Source organism: Rhinoraja longicauda, chromosome 33, assembly GCF_053455715.1.
Source record: "Rhinoraja longicauda isolate Sanriku21f chromosome 33, sRhiLon1.1, whole genome shotgun sequence".
Taxonomy (NCBI): domain Eukaryota; kingdom Metazoa; phylum Chordata; class Chondrichthyes; order Rajiformes; family Arhynchobatidae; genus Rhinoraja; species Rhinoraja longicauda.
This window is the reverse complement of record NC_135985.1, coordinates 1,413,886-1,434,571: the sequence shown is the minus strand read 5'-3', so window position 1 is coordinate 1,434,571 and position 20,686 is coordinate 1,413,886. Positions and strand designations below refer to the sequence as shown.

The 20,686-nt window shown below is 45.8% G+C and overlaps 1 protein-coding gene across 2 annotated transcripts in view; it reads left to right on the top strand.

Moving 5' to 3' along the window:
• Nucleotides 1-20,686, top strand: part of adamtsl3 (ADAMTS-like 3) — a 327,965-nt gene that overhangs the window by 132,189 nt on the left and 175,090 nt on the right. For both annotated transcript variants that reach the window (XM_078427555.1, XM_078427554.1), the window contains exons 4-5: nucleotides 8,763-8,890; nucleotides 19,216-19,261. In XM_078427555.1, coding sequence (XP_078283681.1) covers nucleotides 8,763-8,890; nucleotides 19,216-19,261 — 174 coding nt within the window. The remainder of the gene's footprint in view (nucleotides 1-8,762; nucleotides 8,891-19,215; nucleotides 19,262-20,686) is intronic.

The window sequence follows — 20,686 nt, the reverse complement described above, 5'->3', positions numbered from 1 at the left end:
AGGTCTATCACTGCGCACTATGCCACCGGATAGTTTCTCTTTCCCTAGACCAGTGTTTAAATTGACTGTTCAATCATTGAATGAATGCATTCTCGTGGGGTTACCAAGCCCGTGAGATGCCTGTAATCAGTTGAGAAAGTGAGGGACCTGGCTTTGAGCTTTCAACAGTTTGTTCGAATCTTCACCCCTGAGCAACATGTCTCCAGCTCCAAATCAAATTGCGATATAATTTATTTTGCTTGCTCATCACATCGAGGCTGTTGTAGGTAGTTTTGTTCTCTAACCTGCTCTAACCCTGGAGGCAAAATATGGAATCCATTATCTGGAATCCAGGGATTAGTGAGTCATTAAAGAGGCAGTAAAGTCTGTAGTCATTTGCATGCAGCCAGAATTATTGCTTTTGAAAACTTTTAGTGATTGCGCATAGAATCTGCCATAAGCAGCAATAATATTTTTGTTAATTGAGATCTGCTGAATGTTAAACCCACTACAAATTACGAAGAACTAAAGGAAACAATCTTGGGGTTAATTTGAGCTCCTGTTAGAAGTTTACCATTTGCCTTCCAGCAGGAATCCCTGCATGTTATTGATTTGTGGAGTTGCAGCCAGGATTGCTGTGTTTAAGTGTATGTTTAGCCGTTCCTGCAGCCCCATGTCATTTAGTGCACTGGTTCTTTTTGTCACGGTGCCAGTGAGACCGATGTGGCTCGAGACTGTTTGATGATGTGCAGGTGCAGGTGCAGTCACTCGCTGGCAAACACAACCAGCAAAATTGAAAGCCTTTTTAATTAGATGCGCAAGAATTACAGCCTTTTTAAAAATAAAATCTAACCATTTTGTACAAATCAAAATGTCAGCGCGGAAAATGGCAAACAGAGGGGGGGGAGAAACACTGCAATCTGCTCTAATTTCCAGACTGCAGTGGGTATATGGTAAAGCCCTCTCTATAAACACCACGCTCCATGGCGAGGGTTTTAGAGGCTCGGCTCGTGACCTTGGGAGCATCTGCCAGCATTTGCCTGAGGCACTGGATCTTTCAACCATTAACAGTGGAAGGGATATGTGCTTTGTTCTAGGACTTGAGAGGGATTTAGAAATTGGTTGAAGCCCTCACTTTAAGTCCAGTTCATGTCCAATACTCCATTTACGTTGCAGATATGAACCAGGTGTTTTTTTCCAATGTCTCCATTTTCATTTACGGCTGGGCAGATTTTGACAAAAGCCCTAACAACTGCCCAGACATAGCAGGACTTCTTTTGAAGGCTGAATTCATAACCTTTTTTCTTCAGTAGACCTTCAGCAATGAGTATGATCTTAGCATAGTTTGTTGTCATGTGTACCTCGCGAGGTACAGTGAGAAGCTTTTGTGGTAATGTTGTGCGGAAATCTGTCAAACCAAACCTCATACTGTTTAGCAAAAATCTCTGTTTCTGAATGGGTTGAATTAATTAGCATGTTCCAAGGACAGGAGACACGGACAATATCTATTCATTCATGGGGGGAAATGGACAGATGATGTTTGGGCTTGTGGGACCATTCTTCAATCTGAAGAAGATCCTTCAATCTGCAGGGGTCTCAAACTAAAACATTGTCCGTTTCCCTCCACAGATGCTGACTCTGTGTTGCTCCAGCACTTTGTAGATGCTAAAATCAGAACAAAAAAAACAGTTTCTTGTGTCTCGATTTGTTTATTGTTTGCTGTGGTGTTTTTATAAGTCCATGTTGTGAGATACTGTAATAATACATCATCTGAAGAAGTCATTGCCACCTCATGTTTATGTCAGGTTGTTTGAGGTGATGGCACTGTGTTATACAAATAGGATGTTGCTGGTAATTTGCCCCAAAGTATTGTTCTCAGCCTGAGTTCTTTAAAAGGGGGTTTGGCAAGTCATTGTTTATGAATAAAATATTTAAGGATTATATGAGTGCACCTCCAATAACATCAGGAAGCAGTGCCCAAGAGCCCAGTTTGCGGTTTTAAACTGCAATGTGAAGTATGTTGGCCGAAGTCTTTGGCTTATGTGATTCAATCAAGTGGCACGGTGGCGCAGCGGTAGAGTTGCTGCCTTACAGCGCCAGAGACCCAGGTTCGATCCTGACTACGGGTGCTGTCTGTACGGAGTTTGTACGTTCTCCCCGTGACTGCATAGGGGTTTTCTCCGGGTGCGCCAGTTTCCTCCCACACTCCAAAGACGTGCAGCTTTGTAGGTTAATTGACTTAGGTAAAGATTGTCCCCAGTGTGTAGGATAGTTCTATCGTACGGGGATCGCTGGTCGGCATGAACTCAGTGGACCGAAGGGCCGTGAGCTTAATTGTTTGGTGTATTTTTTATTGTGTTTTAACTTTGAATTATTTTTTATCAGTCCTTTTTTAATCTTTCAACGTGAAATATATACATATATAAGCCTTTAGGGGCAGCACCTCAATAACTGTCAAACCTGTTCTGGGAGTGTAGTAATCTACGTAAAGGGAGGCCCAGTGATTCTGCACGATGGGCTGTAGGCTTCAAAGGTTCAGCACCCTGGGTTCAGTCCTGACCTCCGCTGCTGTCTGTGTCCAGTTTGCATGTTTTTCCTGTAACTGTGTAGATTTCTCCCTGATGAAACATAGAAAAATAGAAAATAGGTGCAGGAGCAGGCCATTCGGCCCTTCGAGCCAGCACCGCCATTCAATGTGATCAAAATCAGTACCCCGTTCCTGCTTTCTTCCCATATCCATTGATTCCGTTATCCCTAAGAGCAATATCTAACTATCTCCTGAAAACATCCAGTGAATTGGCCTCCACTGCCTTCTGTGGCAGAGAATTCCACAGATTCACAACTCTCTGGGTGAAAAGTTTTTCCTCATCTCAGTCCTAAATGGTCTACCCCTTATTCTTAAACTGTGACCCCTGGTTCTGGACTCCCCCAACATCGGGGAACATTTTTCCAGCATCTAGCCTGTCCAATCCCTTACAAATTTTATATGTTTCTCTAAGATCCCCTCTCATCCTTCTACATTCCATTCCACATCCCACAGGTATACTGGTTGCTAGGTTAATTGGCCATGGTATGTGAAGACTGAAATCTGGGAGAGTTGCCGAGGATGTGCGGAGAATAACGTGAGATTAGGATAAACAAATACTTGCTGGCCAGCGTGGACTCTCAACCTTGGTTCCCAGGGTGGAGGTGTCCAACACTAGAAGGCAGAGCTACAAAGTGAGAGGAGGAAAGTGTAATGGAGACGGACATTTGAAATCCAATCCCCTTCATCAGAATAGAAAACACCTGCCAAATGCCGTTGATTCTGAATATCCCTGATGTCAAACAGGTCAACATGATTAAAAGCAGTTTAAAAGAGCTTTAATCATTTTGGGCAGTTTAGTTTATTCTTGTCACGTGTACCGAGGTACAGTGAAAAGCTTTTGTTGCGTGCTAACCAGTCAAAGAAGAGACTATGCATGAATACGAATGAAAATTTTATGAAAACGTTAGTGACATTTTTTGCCAAGGTATGCAATAGTCGCCCATGAAAGGGGCTTACAAAGTTACAAATCCCAATCAAGCCGTCCCCGATGTAAAGTTAAGGGTGACTTGGATCTGTAGATGTATCAGTCTAGTTTAGTTTAGTTTAAAGATACAGCGCGGAAACAGGCCCTTTCAGCCCACCGGCTCCGCACCGACCAGTGATCCCCGCACATTAACACTATCCTACCCCCACTAGGGACAATTTTTACATTTACCAAGCCAATTAACCTACAAACCTGTACGTCTTTGGAGTGTGGGAGGAAACCGAAGATTTCGGAGAAAACCCACGCAGGTCACGGGGAGAACGTACAAACTCCGTACAGACAACACCCGTACTCGGGATAGAACCCAGGTCTCTGGCGCTGCAAGCGCTGTAAGGCAGCAACTCTACCGCTGTGCCACCGTGACCGCCCCAAGTCCCCTAGGACCTGATCCCCAGTGGTTACCTAGGTTGGTGCGAAACCCGCTGGTGAAAAGAAACTGGCTACGTTTTCTGTGGAAAACGTCAATCTGTGGAAAACATCAATGCAAGGCAATGTGGGGTCACTGAATGTAAAACCAAGTGCAGAAAGTACATTTGAACAGGATTGGATAAAAGATTCATTGTAAACAGAAAAATTGGATTGGGAAAACTAACCATAGTTTTATTTAGTTTTACTAACTTTTACTTTAGTTTAGAGATACAGTGCAGAAACAGGTTCTTCGGCCTACCGAGTCCGCGGCGACCAGCAATCCCCGCACACTAGCACTCTCCTACACACACTAGGGTGAATATACAATTTTACCAAAGCCAATTAACCTGGGAATGTGGGAGGAAACCGGGGCACCCGGAGAAAACCCACGCAGGTCACGGGGAGAACGTACAAACTCCGTACAGACAGCACCCATAGTCAGGATTGAACCTGAGTCCCTGGCGCTGTGAGGCAGCAACTCAACCGCTGTGTCACCGTGCCGCCCCCAAAGATGAAGCGAGGATTTTTTTTTTTTTAATAATCTCCAACAATAATTAAAATTTGAGTTAATGGGACCTCAATTTTTTGACAGGCAACGTTAGATGCCAGGGAGGTTAGTTGGCCACTATGTCAGATCTCCAGCATCATTAAACACATGTTTAAGCTGGAATCGCCAACCCATAAATTTCTCAAGTAATTTTGATCCATAACTCTGAATTAAGAACAGGAACTTTCTTTCAATGTATTTCAAAGAGAAGCCAGATGGCATAATGTCATTCTTGGAATGGTATTGAAGGAACATTGCATCTGGGAACAAAACGTTCAGGTTTTTGCATTTAATTTCACATGCACTATAGCCAAAGGTTATGATCTAATTTCCACATGAAAAAAAAGACATGATTCCGTATATAAAGTCCAGCGCAAGTATTGAAAAGGTGCCAGAGAGAGGTTTGAGTGTAGTTGTTCATGTCTTGTGTATAGGTCAAAGACCAGCAGTAGTCTGTCATCTGATCTCCATGGTGTAGTATAATTGGAATATTTGGCAGTAAATTAACACCAACCAGTAGTAGATTTATATTCAGAAATAAATACCAAAGTGTGAAACATAAAAAGCAACATTTTGGTTCTGGAGGAACAAATATTTAGGATAAAGCTGGCATATAAATCATGTATCTGTACAATGTAAATGGCTTGATTGTAATCATGTTTTGTCTTTTTGTTGACTGGTTAGCAGTCAACAAAATGCTTTTCACTGTACCTCAGCACATGTGACAATAAACTAAACTGAAACTGATAAATCACACGAAGTTGGGTGCCTTTGAAGAAATGTTGGCAATATGATTGAAATCTTGTAGTAATTTGAAACATTGGAAGGAGCCAAGGAATAGCTACAGCAGTGTGTATTGAGCAATATGAATATTTTACAGAGGCACAGCCTCACAGCGCCAGAGCCTGACCTAACCGTCTGTACGGAGTTTAGCGTTCTCCCTGTGACCGCGTGGGTTTTCTCCAAGTAGGGTTGCCAACTGTCCCGTATTAGCCGGGACATCCCTTATTTTGGGCTAAATTAGTTTGTCCCGTACGGGACCGCCCTTGTCCCGTATTAGTAGGGTTGCCAACTTCCTCACTCCCATATAAGGGACAAAGGGTGACGACACCGGGTGGCCACTATTGGTGGAGCGGGAGCACGTGGCTGCTGGCTGGGTGAGGTCACGTGGGGCATGGGCTGGTGACGTCACCGTGTCCCGTATTTGAGAGTGAGGAAGTTGGCAACCCTATCTCCAAGTGCTCCAGTTTCTTCCCACCTCCAAAGACGTTTGGGTTTGTAGGTTAATTGGCTTCAGTAAAATTATAAATTGTCCCTAATGCTGAGGGTAGTGCTAGCGTGCGAGGATCGCAGGTCAGCGTGGACTCAGTGGGCCAACGTGGCCTGTTTCCATGCTGTATCTCTAACGTCTGAAGGCTCAGTTCTAAAGTCCAACACAGTAGGGCGGGGAGTTTTGGGTTTTAGGTGCAGGATGGTGACAGACTCCCACCTCAAGAGGGACAGTCTAGTTTATTGTCACGTGTGCCGAGGTACAGTGAAAAGCTTTTGTTGCGTGCTAACCAGTCAGTGAAAAGTCAATACATGAGTAGCAGGATGTGTAACTTGAAAGGGGTCATGGAAGTGCTGTGTTTGAAACCCTTCTCATTAGCACGGGGTTTACCAGAGCCTCCTGATGACTTATTTGGTCAAATCCTGCCTTGATATCAGGGGCGGTCACTGCCACCTCACCTCTGACTTCATCTCCTTCATCCATGTTTGGCCATGGTGATGAGGCCTGGGGCCAAGTGATTACTTATAGTTTACGGTTGTTGCCAAATGTAGTTCTTTTCTCTCCAAGTATCATATTTGAAAGTCATATGGTCTTTCTAGATGGTGTCTTAAACAGCTAACACGATTATGCCCATGACACATTACACCACACATCATGTGGTGGAACATTTTTCTCGTTGTGTATAATGTCATAAAATGGTGAAAAATGTACAAGTAAAGTGGACGCGGTTAAACCATTCATAAATATCTCACGATATTAACAAGTCTGAGAAACCTTTAGATTGGAAGGAGTTATTCTATTGAGAAATACTGAATAGATCCCTGACAGAAATGGTTAACAACAATGAACACACTTGAGAAGATCACCGCGTATGGAATTAGTTGATATTTTTGAGGATTATACTGATAATGCAGATAAAGATGAAAACTGACATAAGCGAAATGAACATTTGGATCATTAGATGAAAAGAGCTCAAAAACTTCAGTGGTGAATAATTGTGGGTTGCAAAGAAGGATATTTATGAAATTTACCTCTGAAAATTCAGTTATTTTGAGTAAGACCATATGAAATGGATCAGGTTATTCCTCACTGAAAAGCTCTCTTACTGGAAAATTTATGACCTTGACATTTAAGGGAATGTTTAAGTGCTGGCCCACTGAGGATTACCTGGCTCGTTCCAAGAGTGGAGTAGAGAAGGGCAGGCACAGTGCCAGCGACTTTTCCACCCGCTCCTCAAGCAAGCCAGGTATCTTGTCATGGCTGAAACCATCCATTACATCAAAATGGAAAACCAACGTCATGATGCTTGGCCGTTTCACATCCAACTGCAGGGCATTTACAGAAAAGCACAAAGTGCTGGAGTAACTCAATGCATCAAACAGCATCTGTGGAGGAAATGGATTAGTGACGTTTTGGGTCATAAGGTCATAAGGGATAGGAGCAGAATTAGGCCATTCAGCCCGTTATGTCTACTCCGCCATTCAATCATGGCTGATCTATCTCTCCCTCCTAACCCTATTCTCCTGCCTTCTCCCCATAACCTCTGACATCCATACTAATTAAGAATCTTTCTATCTCTGCCTAAAAAATATCCACTTACTTGGCCTCCACAGTCTTCTGTGGCAAAGAATTCCACAGATTCACCACCCTCTGACTAAAGAAATTTTGCCTCTTTCCCAAAAGAACGTCCTTTAATTCTGAGGTTATGAGCTCTAGTCCTAGACTCTCCCACTAGTGGAAACATCCTCCCCACATCCACTCTATCCAAGCCTTTCACTATTCTGTACGTTTCAATGAGGTCCCCCTCATTCTTCTAAACTCCAGCAAGTACAGGCCAAGTGCCGACAAACGCTCATTATAGGTTAACCCACTTATTCCTGGGATCATTCTTGTAAACCTCCACTGGACCCTCTCCCAAACCAGCACATGCTTCCTCAGAAAGGTCGGGACCTTTCTTTAGCCTGGTGGAGTTAGGTGGTAGAAAGCTGGAAAAGAGAGCTGGGGTCAGGGACAAGGCCTGGTGATGGGGGAACACAGGGGAGCAGAGTTATTGATTGTCAAAGATGGACACAAAGTACTGGTGTAACTCAGCGGGTCAGGCAGCATCAGTGGAGAACATGGATAGGTGACGTTTCACAGAGTGCTGGAGTAACTCAGTGGGTCAGGCAGCATCTGTGGAGAACATGGATAGGTGACGTTTCACAGAGTGCTGGAGTAACTCAGCGTGTCAGGCAGCATCTGTGGAGCAAATGGATGGGTAATGTTTCGGCTTGACACACTTCTGACCCAAAACGTCCTCCATCGTTTTTCCCCTGAGATGCTGTCTGACCCGCTGAGTTACTCCGGCATTTTGTGTCTATCTCTGGTATGAACCAGTATCTGCAGTTCGTTATTTCTACTGGAGTTTGATCAGCGGGTGGATGCAATAAGTGACATAGACTAGAGATGGAAAGGAGAGAAGGATGTCAGATAAGGAGATGTGTTAAATATGTAGACAGAGGAAGGGATGTAGGTGGAATGTAGATGAAAATTAATTTCCCTCTCCAGGGATAAATAAAGTTGTATCGTATCGTATCGTATCATTTCGTAAGGGGACTGGGATGGGGAGGAAAGAGGGGTGGGATAGTGGGAGATATGGGTGTACAACAAGGGTGGGGGTGGTATAGGAAAGAGAGAGAGAGAGAGAGGAGAGAGAGGAAGAATGAGAGAGACAGAGAGAGAGAGAGATATTATTATTACTTAAAATCAGGCCATTCAATGTTCAAACCTTTGGGTTACAAAGAAAGGGTCCCGACCCGAAATGTTGCCTGTCCATTCCCACCACAGATGCTGCCTGACCCATTCAATTACTCCAGCACTCTGTGTTTTGCTGAAGATTGCAGCACCTGCAGTTCTCTCCGTATTACCTGGGGGGGGGGGGTTTGTTCTCTTTGATCGGGTTGATTGCGCGCTTCAGAGACGTTATGTTTCCGTTCTGATTTTGCAGACGTCACGGATCACGCGCTCGGACGAGGACCTGGACACGGGCTGGGACGCGTGGGGATCGTGGAGTGAGTGCTCCCGCACCTGTGGCGGAGGTGCCTCCTATTCCCTCCGCCGATGCTTAAACGGCAGGTGAGAGCACAATCGTTAAAGCTGAAGTTTTAAATAATGTCTCTTCATGCCTTTCACCAATTTCACATGAAAACGCACTCCTCCAGATTCAGGGACAGTTTCTTCCCAGCTGTTATCAGGCAACTGTATCATCCTACCACAACCAGAGAGCAGTGCTGAACTACTATCTACCTCTTTGATGACCCTCAGACTATCCTTGTCAGACTTTGCTGGCTTTACCTTGCACTAAATGTTATTCCCTTATCATGTATCTATACACTGCAAATGGCTCAATTGTAATCCTGTATTGTCTTTCAACTGACTGGTTAGCACGCAACAAAAGCTTTTCACTGTACCTCGGTACACGTGACAATAAACTAAACTAACTATACAAGATTACAATCAAGCCGCCTAGTGTACAAAGCTGCAAATGTCTCCCATTTTTAGTTATTTGGATTAATCTCGAACCAAGACACTGCGGTTTGCTCAGAGGGAGAAAGAGTGATTGGTTACACCAGACTGCAGATCAGGATGTTGGATCATCAGCCAAAGAAAGAAAAGCCAAGATCTGAACACACTGCAGGTTCTCCCTCAGTTCCACCCGTTGGCTCAGCGGTCCAAGGTTCAACATGCTCTGTGAGAAAATCGCAAATCCAGATGGGAAACTAGTTTTGGTGCTGGGGCCACAGTTTCATTTGTTTTGTAACTCGCTATCTCATGGGGTGGGGCAGTGGTAGAGTTGCTGCCTCACAACACCAGAGACCCGGCTTCCATCCAGACTGAGGGTGCTGTCTGTATGGGAGTTTGTACGCTCTCCCTGTGATCGCGTTGGTTTTCTACGGGGGCTCCAGTTTTCTCTCACACTCCAAAGACGCGCAGGTTTGTAGGTTAATTACCTTCTGTAAAAATTATAAATTGCTGAACACCGAATTTCTCAATCGCAATTTCTCATCCACTCCTTGCACGCTCGGGGCAATATTACACGAGGCTGATTAACGTACAAACCCGCACGTCTTTGGGATGTGGGAGGAAACTGGAGAACCAGATGTCAGGGGTTGTGAGGAAAAGGCAGGAAAATGAGATTGAGAGGGAGAGATAGTTCAGCCATCATTGAATAGTGGAGTAGAATTGATGGGCCAAATGGCCTAATTCTGCTCCTAAGACATGATAACCCGGAGAAAACACATGAGGTCACAGGGAGAATGGGGAAACCCATTAGGGTCAGGATTAGCTTTGTCAACTGTCCCATATTAGCCGGAACATCCCGTATTTTGGGCTAAATTGGTTTGGGACCGGCCTTGTCCTGTATTAAGCCCAGGGGGTGCTGTAGGCCCCGACACTGTAGTCCCCGACGGTTTAGGTCCCGACATTCTAGGTTTCCAACATTTTAACTCCGAACACTCTAGGTTCGGAAGCCCGGGCGCCGCCTAACGGTGGTTGCATAGCAACCCGCCTCCCAGTGGAGCGGGAGCACGTGGCCACTGTCTGGGTGAGGTCACGTGGGGCGCGAGGCGGTGATGTCACCTTGTCCTGTGTTTGGGAGTGAGATAGTCAGACCCGTAGTCAGGATGGAACCCAGTTCTGTGGCGCTGTGAGGCAGCAGTTCTACCCCTGCACCTATTGTCTATTGTCTATTGTCTACCAGCTGCACCACTGTGACTTGTGTTCAAGCTCTAGAATTGTCCACCTTGGATAGGTGTGGAGGCTGGATCATGGTGTGTGTTTGCAGTGGAAGGTGAATGAGTGGGAAATTGGGGCTTATGGGGATTGCCACAGAGGAGTGGAGGCCTGGGGAATATCAGTCGCGTGTAGGAACGAACTGCAGACGCTGGTTTAAACCAAAGATAGACACAAAAAGCTGGAGCAACTCAGCGGGTCAGGCAGCATCTCTGGAGAGAAAGAATGGGTAACGTTTCTGGTCTAGACCCTTCTTCAGACTGTGTGTCAGGGGAGAGGGAAACGAGAGACATGGTGTGAAAACGAGAGATCAAGGGAGACGAAATTCAAGGAAAATGTAGAATCGATCCTAGCTGAGGGGAAGGTCACTAGTCATGATCATGTTGAGTAGCAGGGGCAGGTTTGACGGGTCGATTGGCTTCGACTTGCATCTAATTACCTATGTTACAAAAAAGAGTTCAAGTAACATAGGTAAAGATAATTTCTAGAAAGCTGCAAGCTCGTACTAGTACTTCTGAGAAGCCACAGGCAACAACAAATTATTTCTGAGTTCGATCCTAGTCAGAGGGTTCTTGTCGAATGGCCTTAACAACCCCTGAAAGTGGATGTAAAATATCCCATGGCACAGGTTCAAAACTGGATAGTAATCTCTCTGCCAAAGTCACGGAAACAGTTGGACTAATCGTAGCCACATTGCTTTTTTGGGATGTTGGTTTGTACAAATTGGCCGCTCTCTCCAGCCTTGCCACAGTTATACATTAAAGATTATACATTAAAGATTGCACTCACTGTAAAATGCTTTGGCATGCACCAAGGTTGTAAAGGGTGGGATATGAATACAAGTCTGTTTCCCTATTTCCTCAGCGTGACTTGGTTCAAAGAGAAAATGAAATATTTGTACTTTAGCCTTCTTCCTGCTGTTAGATGTTGCAGGAGTGAGGCCAATCGACCAATGCAGAAACATCAACATTTATCAAACTCACACAACTTTGTGAATTGTAATCAATTGTTGGAGTTTGCTGACAATGGACATGCCAAGCTCAACTTTTCTGTCCAGCGTGCCAAGAGGTACATTCAAGTACTTTAGTTTAGAGATACAGCACGGAAACAGGCCCTTCGGCCCACCGAGTCCGCACCGACCAGCGATCCCCGCGCACTAACACTGTCCTACATTTAGATTTTTTTAGATTTAGATTTAGAGATACAGCGCGGAAACAGGTCCTTCGGCCCACCGGGTCCGCGCCGCCCAGCGATCCCCGCACATTAACACTATCCTACACCCTCTAGGGACAATTTTTACATTTGCCCAGCCAATTAACCTACAAACCTGTACGTCTTTGGAGTTTGGGAGGAAACCGAAGATCTCAGAGAAAAACCCACGCAGGTCACGGGGAGAACGTACAAACTCCGTACAGACGGCGTCCGTAGTCAGGATCAAACCTGAGTCTCCGGCGCTGCATTCGCTGTGAGGCAGCAACTCTACTGCTGCGCCACCGTGCCACCGTTCCTGCACACTAGGAACAATTCACAATTTTTTTTTACCAAAGCCAATTAATCTGCAAACCAGTAGGAAGATGCTGGTTTATGTCAAAGATAAACACAAAATGTTGGAGTAACTCAGCGGGTAAGGCAGCATGTCTGGAGAAAAGGAATGGGTGACGTTGCAGGACAGAACTCTTCTTCAGACAACCTACAAACCTGTATGTCTATGGAGTGTGGGGGGAAACTGGAGCACCCGGAGAAAACCCACGTGGTCACAGGGAGAACGTACAAACTCCGTACAGGCAGCACCCGTAGTCAGGATGGAACCCAGGTCTCTGGTGCTTGAAGCAGCAACTCTACCGCTGCACCACCGTGCCGTCTCCAAAGAAGTGAACTTTGAATATTTTAAAACTAAATGGATCTAAACAGCAAGCTTTAATGCTCATCTCTTTAACGCTTATATTTAGCAATATTCTATTTTACAAATCAGAATATAGAGATTGGCAAGTTGGGTGTTTGTCCATTTGTAGTTATTGTAAATCCCAGAAGGTTTACTTTGAGGTCAGGTTTATTATTGTCACGTGTGTCGAGGTACAGTTTCAAGCTGCCGTGACGGTAAAATAAACAAACTAAAGCCCAAGGTAGAGTTTAAATTGCTTCGACTTGCAAAGTAGGAAAGTAATCCATTAATATGAGCATTTGTGAATCTTGGCTTCCAGTTAACTGCACTTCCAGATGGACACGTGCCTGAAGCATTCAAATGTTCCATTTGCACCCCTTTTAGAAACATCACGTTCAAATCTATGTTAGTCCCTAATTATGTAGTTGATTGAATAGAGCTAATTTGCTGCAATTTGCACCAGGAAAATAGCACAATTATTTTAGGTAAATAAGATAATTATTCAGTGTGAAATATAGCGATTGGATTCATCTATTCAGGAACTGACGAATGATTCTTCTTTTATATGGCCCACATCCACTCCTGACCTCCTCTTAGTCATTATAAGAAAATAACTGCAGATGCTGGTACAAATCGAAGGTATTTATTCACAAAATGCTGGAGTAACTCAGCAGGTCAGGCAGCATCTCAGGACAGTAAGGAATGGGTGACGTTTCGGGTCGAGACCCTTCTTCAGACCCTTCTTCCTCTTAGTCATTCGTCATTCATTCCCTGCTTCCTGAACTCTAATCTCAATCTCACTAATGAATTCAGTCTGAAGAAGGGTCTCGACCCGAAACGTCACCCATTCCTCTCTCCAGAGATGCTGCCTGACCCGCTGAGTTACTCCAACATTTTGTGTCTACCTTTGATTTAAACCAGCATCTGCAGTTCTTTCCAACACACTAATGAATTGTCTATTATAGTGCTGGGATGCAATGATCCAAAGACATCACCTTAATTCAGAAGAGCAAACGTTGTGTGTAGGCTTAACATCAGGAAACATCTTTGGAAAGACAAACAGTTAGTTTTAATTTAGAGATACAGTGTGGAAACAGGGAGAGTGTACAAACTCTGTACAGGCAGAATCCTTAGTCAGGATTGAACCTGGGTCTCTGGTGCTGTAAGGCAGCAACTCTACCGCTGTGCCACCGTGCCACCCCACGTTTCAGGTCATAGTAACAAGGAGCTGCACTTGGTGGTTAATACATGATGGAGTAACTCAGTGGGTCAGGCAGCATCTGTGGAGAACATGGATAGGTGACGTTTCACAGAGTGCTGGAGTAACTCAGCGGGTCAGGCAGCATCTCTGGAGAACATGGATAGGTGACGTCTCGGGTCGGGCCCTTTCTTCAGTCGATGACCTTTCAACAGAGTTGCATCTTAATAAAGTAGTTTAAATTCTAATTTCCTTTATGTTGAATTGAATGAATAAATAATCTGTGATGTAAACATGTCAAAAATTGAGTTTCAGTTGAATATTCTATAATTCGTGACACAGGCAAACTATCTCATGGGGAAATTAGTTCTGCCTTGATCTGCCATAGTCCGTTATAATCTGTGTCCCTGTGTGATTTGAAGTCAGTTGCACTTGACAAGAGTTTGCTGTTTGGAGAGTTTAGAGTTGAGATTACTTTATGGTCACGTGTACTGAGGTACAGTGAAGCTTTCGTTGTGTGCTAACCAGTCAGCAGAAAGATAATACATGATTACAATCGTGCCATTTACAGTGTACAGATTGGAGAGGCGTGGTGACATGAGATCCAGCGAGGATCAGATTACTGACATCCGTGCTCACTCTCCCTGTGGCTGGGCAACGGCTGAAGGGAAACAGGCACTCAGGGAAAGAATAAGAAAATAAAACTTGACAACCTGACATGAAACGTCACCTATCCATGTTCCCCAGAGATGCTGCCTGACCCGCTGAGTTACTCCGGCACTCTGTGAAACGTCACCTATCCATGTTCTCCACAGATGCTGCCTGACCCGCTGAGTTACTCCGGCACTCTGTGAAACGTCACCTATCCATGTTCTCCACAGATGCTGCCTGACCCGCTGAGTTACTCCAGCACTCTGTGAAACGTCACCTATCCGTGTTCTCCACAGATGCTGCCTGACCTGCTGATGATCTCCAGTGCTTTTGGCGTTGGCTTGGGTGAAGGACATGGTGATCTCCTGCCTTCCAGACTCCACACATTGGGCACCTTGCTGGAGTGGTGGCTGGAGTGCTGCTTGCAGGAGGTCCACCACCCACCACCCACCACCCAGATGCCAGCGGGGTGCAGGAAGGGTGAGGTAGACGGTGAACACAAACGCTTCCTAAGGGTCCATGGTCATTTGTCGAGGTCCGTCTTTGGAGTCTGTGGGTGGAATGATAGCTGGAAGCCATGTGTGGATAAGACGGCTGCTTCGAGTGACATCTGCTGTATCTCAGCCAAATCCTTTCCACGTGAAACACATTATAAGACCAAGGAGCCAACGTTACTTTCAGACATTCTGCCAACAAGATGACTAACGAGCAAGCCCCAGAAAATGCTCTGTCACATGAACCCTATAATCACCAGCAGTCCATTACCACACTCTGCATGGACATTCAGAAGGCTCCTGGCACCAGAGCAAACAGCAGAGACAAATTATTCAGGGAGAGAGGAATGTGAAGTGAATTAGCCGAGCACATGCATACTGTGTGACAGAAATCTAACTATGGCAATAACTGGAGTGTAATTTTGAGAATTAATGATGCAGCAATTATGGCAATTTCACCGGGTCAGTGTGGAAGATCAGAGGACCTCTGTTGGGTTCCCCTTTCCATCAGGAAGCCGGGGACCCTCTCCAATCCCTGCACCGTCCCTGCACCAATCCCTGCACCGTCCCTGCACCAATCCCTGCACCAATCCCTGCACCAATCCCTGCACCTTCCCTGCACCGTCCCTGCACCAATCCCTGCACCAATCCCTGCACCAATCCCTGCACCAATCCCTGCACCAATCCCTGCACCGTCCCTGCACCAATCCCTGCACCAATCCCTGCACTGTCCCTGCACCAATCCCTGCACCCGTCCCTGCACCAATCCCTGCACCGGTCCCTGCACCGGTCCCTGCACCGATCCCTGCACCAATCCTTGCACCGTCCCTGCACCAATCTCTGCACCAATCCCTGCACCAATCCCTGCACCGTCCCTGCACCAATCCCTGCACCGTCCCTGCACCAATCCCTGCACCAATCCCTGCACCAATCCCTGCACCAATCCCTGCACCGTCCCTGCACCAATTCCTGCACCGTCCCTGCACCGTCCCTGCACCAATCCCTGCACCGTCCCTGCACCAATCCCTGCACCAATCCCTGCACCGTCCCTGCACCAATCCCTGCACCAATCCCTGCACCAATCCCTGCACCGTCTTTGCACCAATCCCTGCACCAATCCCTGCACCAATCCCTGCACCAATCCCTGCACCGTCCCTGCACCAATCCCTGCACCAATCCCTGCACCAATCCCTGCACCGTCTTTGCACCAATCCCTGCACCGTCCCTGCACCAATCCTTGCACCGTCCCTGCACCAATCCCTGCACCAATCCTTGCACCATCCCTGCACCAATCCCTGCACCAATCCTTGCACCGTCCCTGCACCAATCCCTGCACCGGTCCCTGCACCAATCCCTGCACCGTCCCTGCACCAATCTCTGCACCAATCCCTGCACCGTCCCTGCACCAATCCCTGCACCAATCCCTGCACCGTCCCTGCACCAATCCCTGCACCAATCCCTGCACCAGTCCCTGCACCGTCCCTGCACCAATCCCTGCACCAATCCCTGCACCAATCCCTGCACCGGTCCCTGCACCGATCCCTGCACCAATCCTTGCACCGTCCCTGCACCAATCCCTGCACCAATCCCTGCACCGTCCCTGCACCAATCCCTGCACCGTCCCTGCACCAATCCCTGCACCAATCCCTGCACCAATCCCTGCACCGTCCCTGCACCAATCCCTGCACCAATCCCAGCACCGTCCCTGCACCAATCCCTGCACCAATCCCTGCACCAATCCCTGCACCAATCCCTGCACCGTCACTGCACCAGTCCCTGCCAATCTCAGCCATTTCTTAGGTCTTACTAGGGAGAGAGTGAGAAAGGGGTGGCCTATACAGATCTCGTAGGGTATAGTATAGTTTAGAGATACAGCACGGAAACAGGCCCTTCGACCCACCGCGTCCATGCCGCCCAACGATCCCCACACACTAACACTATCCTACACACACTAGGGACAATTTACAATTTTACCAAAGCCAATTAATCTACAAACCAGTACGTCTTTGGAGTGTGGGAGAAAACCAGAGCACCCGAAGGAAATGCACGCAGGTCACAGGGAGAACGTACAAACTCTGTGCACACAGCACCCAGGGTCAGGTTGGAATCTGTGTCTCTGGTGTTGTAAGGCAGCAACTCGACTGCTGCGCCACAGTGCAGCCCAACACAAGAAGGAAAATTCAAGACTGGAGATAATGATAGGTCATTTTTCCCAAAGTAAATACTGGTGCCTGACAGCAATGATTAAATCATTAAACTATTAAACCTTTTTTTATTCTTAAGTCTGAAGAAGGGTCCCGATTCAAGATGCCGTCTGTCCATTTCCCCCACAGATGCTGCCTGACCCACTGAGTTCCTCCAGCACGTTGTGTTTTGCTCTTTCATTCCCAGTTCTCACGCAGGGTCTTCAACATGGAATGTTAGCCCTGTTGCTTTCTCTGCAGATGCTGCCTGACCTGCCGACAGTTTTCGGCATTTTCTGTTGTTAGTTCATTAAATGTGTAATTTAAATGATAAAAGCATGAAGACTGAAGTAGCCTCTTCAATACTGTTGAGTTTTTAATTTTTGGAGCACATGGTATCCAATGTCATTAAATAATAAGTTCTTGTTCCTAAGTGACAGGAGTAGAATTAGGCCATTCAGCCCATCAAGTCCTCTCCACCATTCCATCATGGCTGATCTATCTCTCCCCCCTAACCCCATTCTTCTGCCTTCTCCCCATTGCCCCTGACATCCCTGACATAATGGTTAATGAACTTCTTTCATGAAACAAGGCGGCACGGTGTCACACCGGGTAGAGCTGCAGCCTCATAGCGCCAGAGACCTGGGTTCAATCCTGACCTTGGGAGCTGTCTGTACGGAGTTTGCACGTTCTCCCTGTGACCACGTGGGTTTCCTCCGGGTGCTCTGGTTTCCTTCCACATCCCAAAGATGGCCGGGTTTGTGAGTTAATTGGCCTCTGTAAATTGCCCCCAGTGTGAAAAAGTGGGATAACATAGAACTCGTGTGAACGAGTGGTTGATGGTCGGCGTGGACTCGGTGGGCCGAAGGGCCTGTTCCCATGCTGTATCTTTCAATTAATCAATCCCATGAGACAGAAGATTTTAGTTCCCATAAATTACAACCCAGCTTGTTGGATACAATGTTCACTCCACTTGCCATTGTCCACCTCTCTGACTACCATGAATAAGTGAGCCCTTGGTACATTACGCAGCGTCCTTAGACAAGCCTCTAACGATGTTTCTGTAGAGGGAAGCGGACATGGACGAAGTTTCGGAATGGTCCAGACCCAAACTATAGCCCGTCCATTCCCTCCACAGATGCTACCTGAACCGCTGAGTTCCTCCAGCAGTTTGTATTTTGCTGAGGATTCCAGCACCTGCAGTTCCTTCAGTCTGGAACAATGTTTGTTGGATTCCAAACCCCGTTCATCATGTGCAACTGGAACAGTTTTGAACCCTGAACATGCATGCAAACAAAATGGTACCAAACGTATCAGGTTGTTGCAACTACAACTTTATCACTCGATTCAGTAAAGCAAATGCGGTCATTTATGTCTAATTTGTCACTTGCCAGTGAAGGAGCGGTCCGCTCTGTATTTGTCTGGGCTTACTGTTGTTACACTCAGTTTACAGTGCAATATTGTACTTGCTTTCACCTTGCTCTGAGCTTCACATTTCCTTGCATCTAAAACTAGGTATGTGTTTGAAGTATTTTAGCCAGAAAGGACCACTTGCCTAATGAGTAATACGAACAGTGGGTTCTTGTGCAATAAACTATTTAACAGAAAGGGGCAGATTATTCATCATTGAACAGTCTGGATATTTTTCAAAAACAAAGTTATTCTTAAAAGATGTACAATGGTTACACAATAAACCTGCAACTAATATATTCCATCGCATGCTCATCAAGGCTGCTCAACTCTTGATAATAGGTTTAGTTTTGGAAAAGACATTAGCAGAGAAGGAAGTTTTATTTTGCTTGTGAACATTTGATTATGTTAGTTGTAGGAAATGTTTTTTTTAAAAATTGTAAGCTTGGTCTTTCAAGATTGACCTGTGTTTGTGCATGCACAGTGGGACTTCAGTCAATGACTAGTTTCATTATACGTAAACCCTGGCAGGTATTTTCTACTAATGTTTTGATAGGTGAAGTAAAATTTAGCTTGATTCAGAACCAGAGCTAAAGCCCTTGTCAAAAATGATTTTATTTGCTTCACTAAGCTTATAATCTTGGCTGAAGACCCAAATTTGTTTTTCATAAAGAGCGTTTTAAATTTATCAGGGATTAACAAATTTTGACCATTGAACGCTTCCTTTGTTCAGTCGGGTACGTATCATAATCCCACTTTATAATGGGAGCTTTTGTGAAGCATTTGGCCTTTTTTGTTTTATGTTTAAGCCTGCTCTTTACATCAGTGGTTTTTTATTTGCTCTCTCTTAGGCGGTGTGAAGGGCGAAATATCAGATACAGGACCTGCAGCAATGTGGTAAGTTCTGAATTAAATGCATCTGATCAGCACTTAAACGTGGATATTATTAGTCTGTTGTGTTCCTAGTGCAGCGGGGCAATTTACACTCAGCTAGTGGACTTGCTTGCTGTGCTTTTATGTTTAGAGCTCATGATAACATTTATCAATAAAATATTATTTCCCCGTCTCATGTAACACGAACAGACTACTGATAGTTTGATATTCTTGAATCTTTCAAGAGAGAGTTAGATAGAGCTCTTAATGATAGCGGAGTCAGGGAGTATGGGGAGAGGGCAAGAACGGGGTACTGATTGTGGATGATCAGCCATGATCACATTGAATGGCGGTGCTGGCTCGAAGGGCCGAATGGCCTACTCATGCACCTATTGTCTATTGTCAGTACTTTGAAATTAGCCAACAAATTGAAGATAGACACAAAATGCTGGAGTAACTCAGCGTGGAAAGGCAGCATCTCTGGAGAGAAGGAATGTGAGGTTTTGGGTCAAGACCCTTCAACAGAAACTTCACCCATTCCTTCTATCTAGAGATGCTGCCTGTCCTGCTGAGTTACTCCAGCATTCAGTGTCTATCTTCAGTTTAAACCACAATCTGTAGTTCCTTCCTTCACGACAAAGTGAAGTAACGGGTTGTTAAGAATATATTATCAGATGATTTGAAAGAAGCACAATGGAATTGAGAAGCGGTGTTGTGGGTAGTGCTGCTGCCACACATCGCCATGTTCATGTCTATGTTCATCTTCTCTCTGTCACCCTGAGACTCTCTAAGTGTCCCCATTCTCAGTTTAGTTTATTGTCACATGTACCGAGGTGCAGAAGCTCCTCAACTTACGATGGGGTTACGTTCCGAGAAACCCATCGGAAACTGAAACTATCATAAGTCGGAATGCATTTAATACACCTGATCCCATGGCCGGAGTCGAGTGGCGGCTCGCCAGGGGCGCTGCCGTTTGCACCATCGTAAAGTCGAAATATCGCAAGTCGAAGCATCGTAAGGCGGGGAGCATCTGTACAGTGAAAAGCCACATCCTCTCCCACATCCTCATGATGCAGTGGCTGGTAGGTTCATTGGCCACTGCACATTGGAGGTGGGTTGTAGGGGATGTAGGGTGGTGTTAAAGGCCAGGGGAGGGAATTGGGTTACAGTAAAATAAGTGGGGTGTGGGATAGATGGAACGGCTCAGAGATTTGATGGGCAGAGCTTCTATGTCATAAAGAAGTCTCCGAAAATGACGAGCAGCGGTTCCTTGTTTCTGCGTTTCCACGTTTCCTTGTTTCTGCGTTTCCTTGTTTCTGCGTTTCCTTGTTTCTCCGTTTCCTTGTTTTCACGTTTCCTTGTTTCTGCGTTTCCTTGTTTCCATGTTTCCTTGTTTCTGCGTTTCCTTGTTTCTCCGGTTTCTTGTTTCCATGTTTCAACATTAAGAAA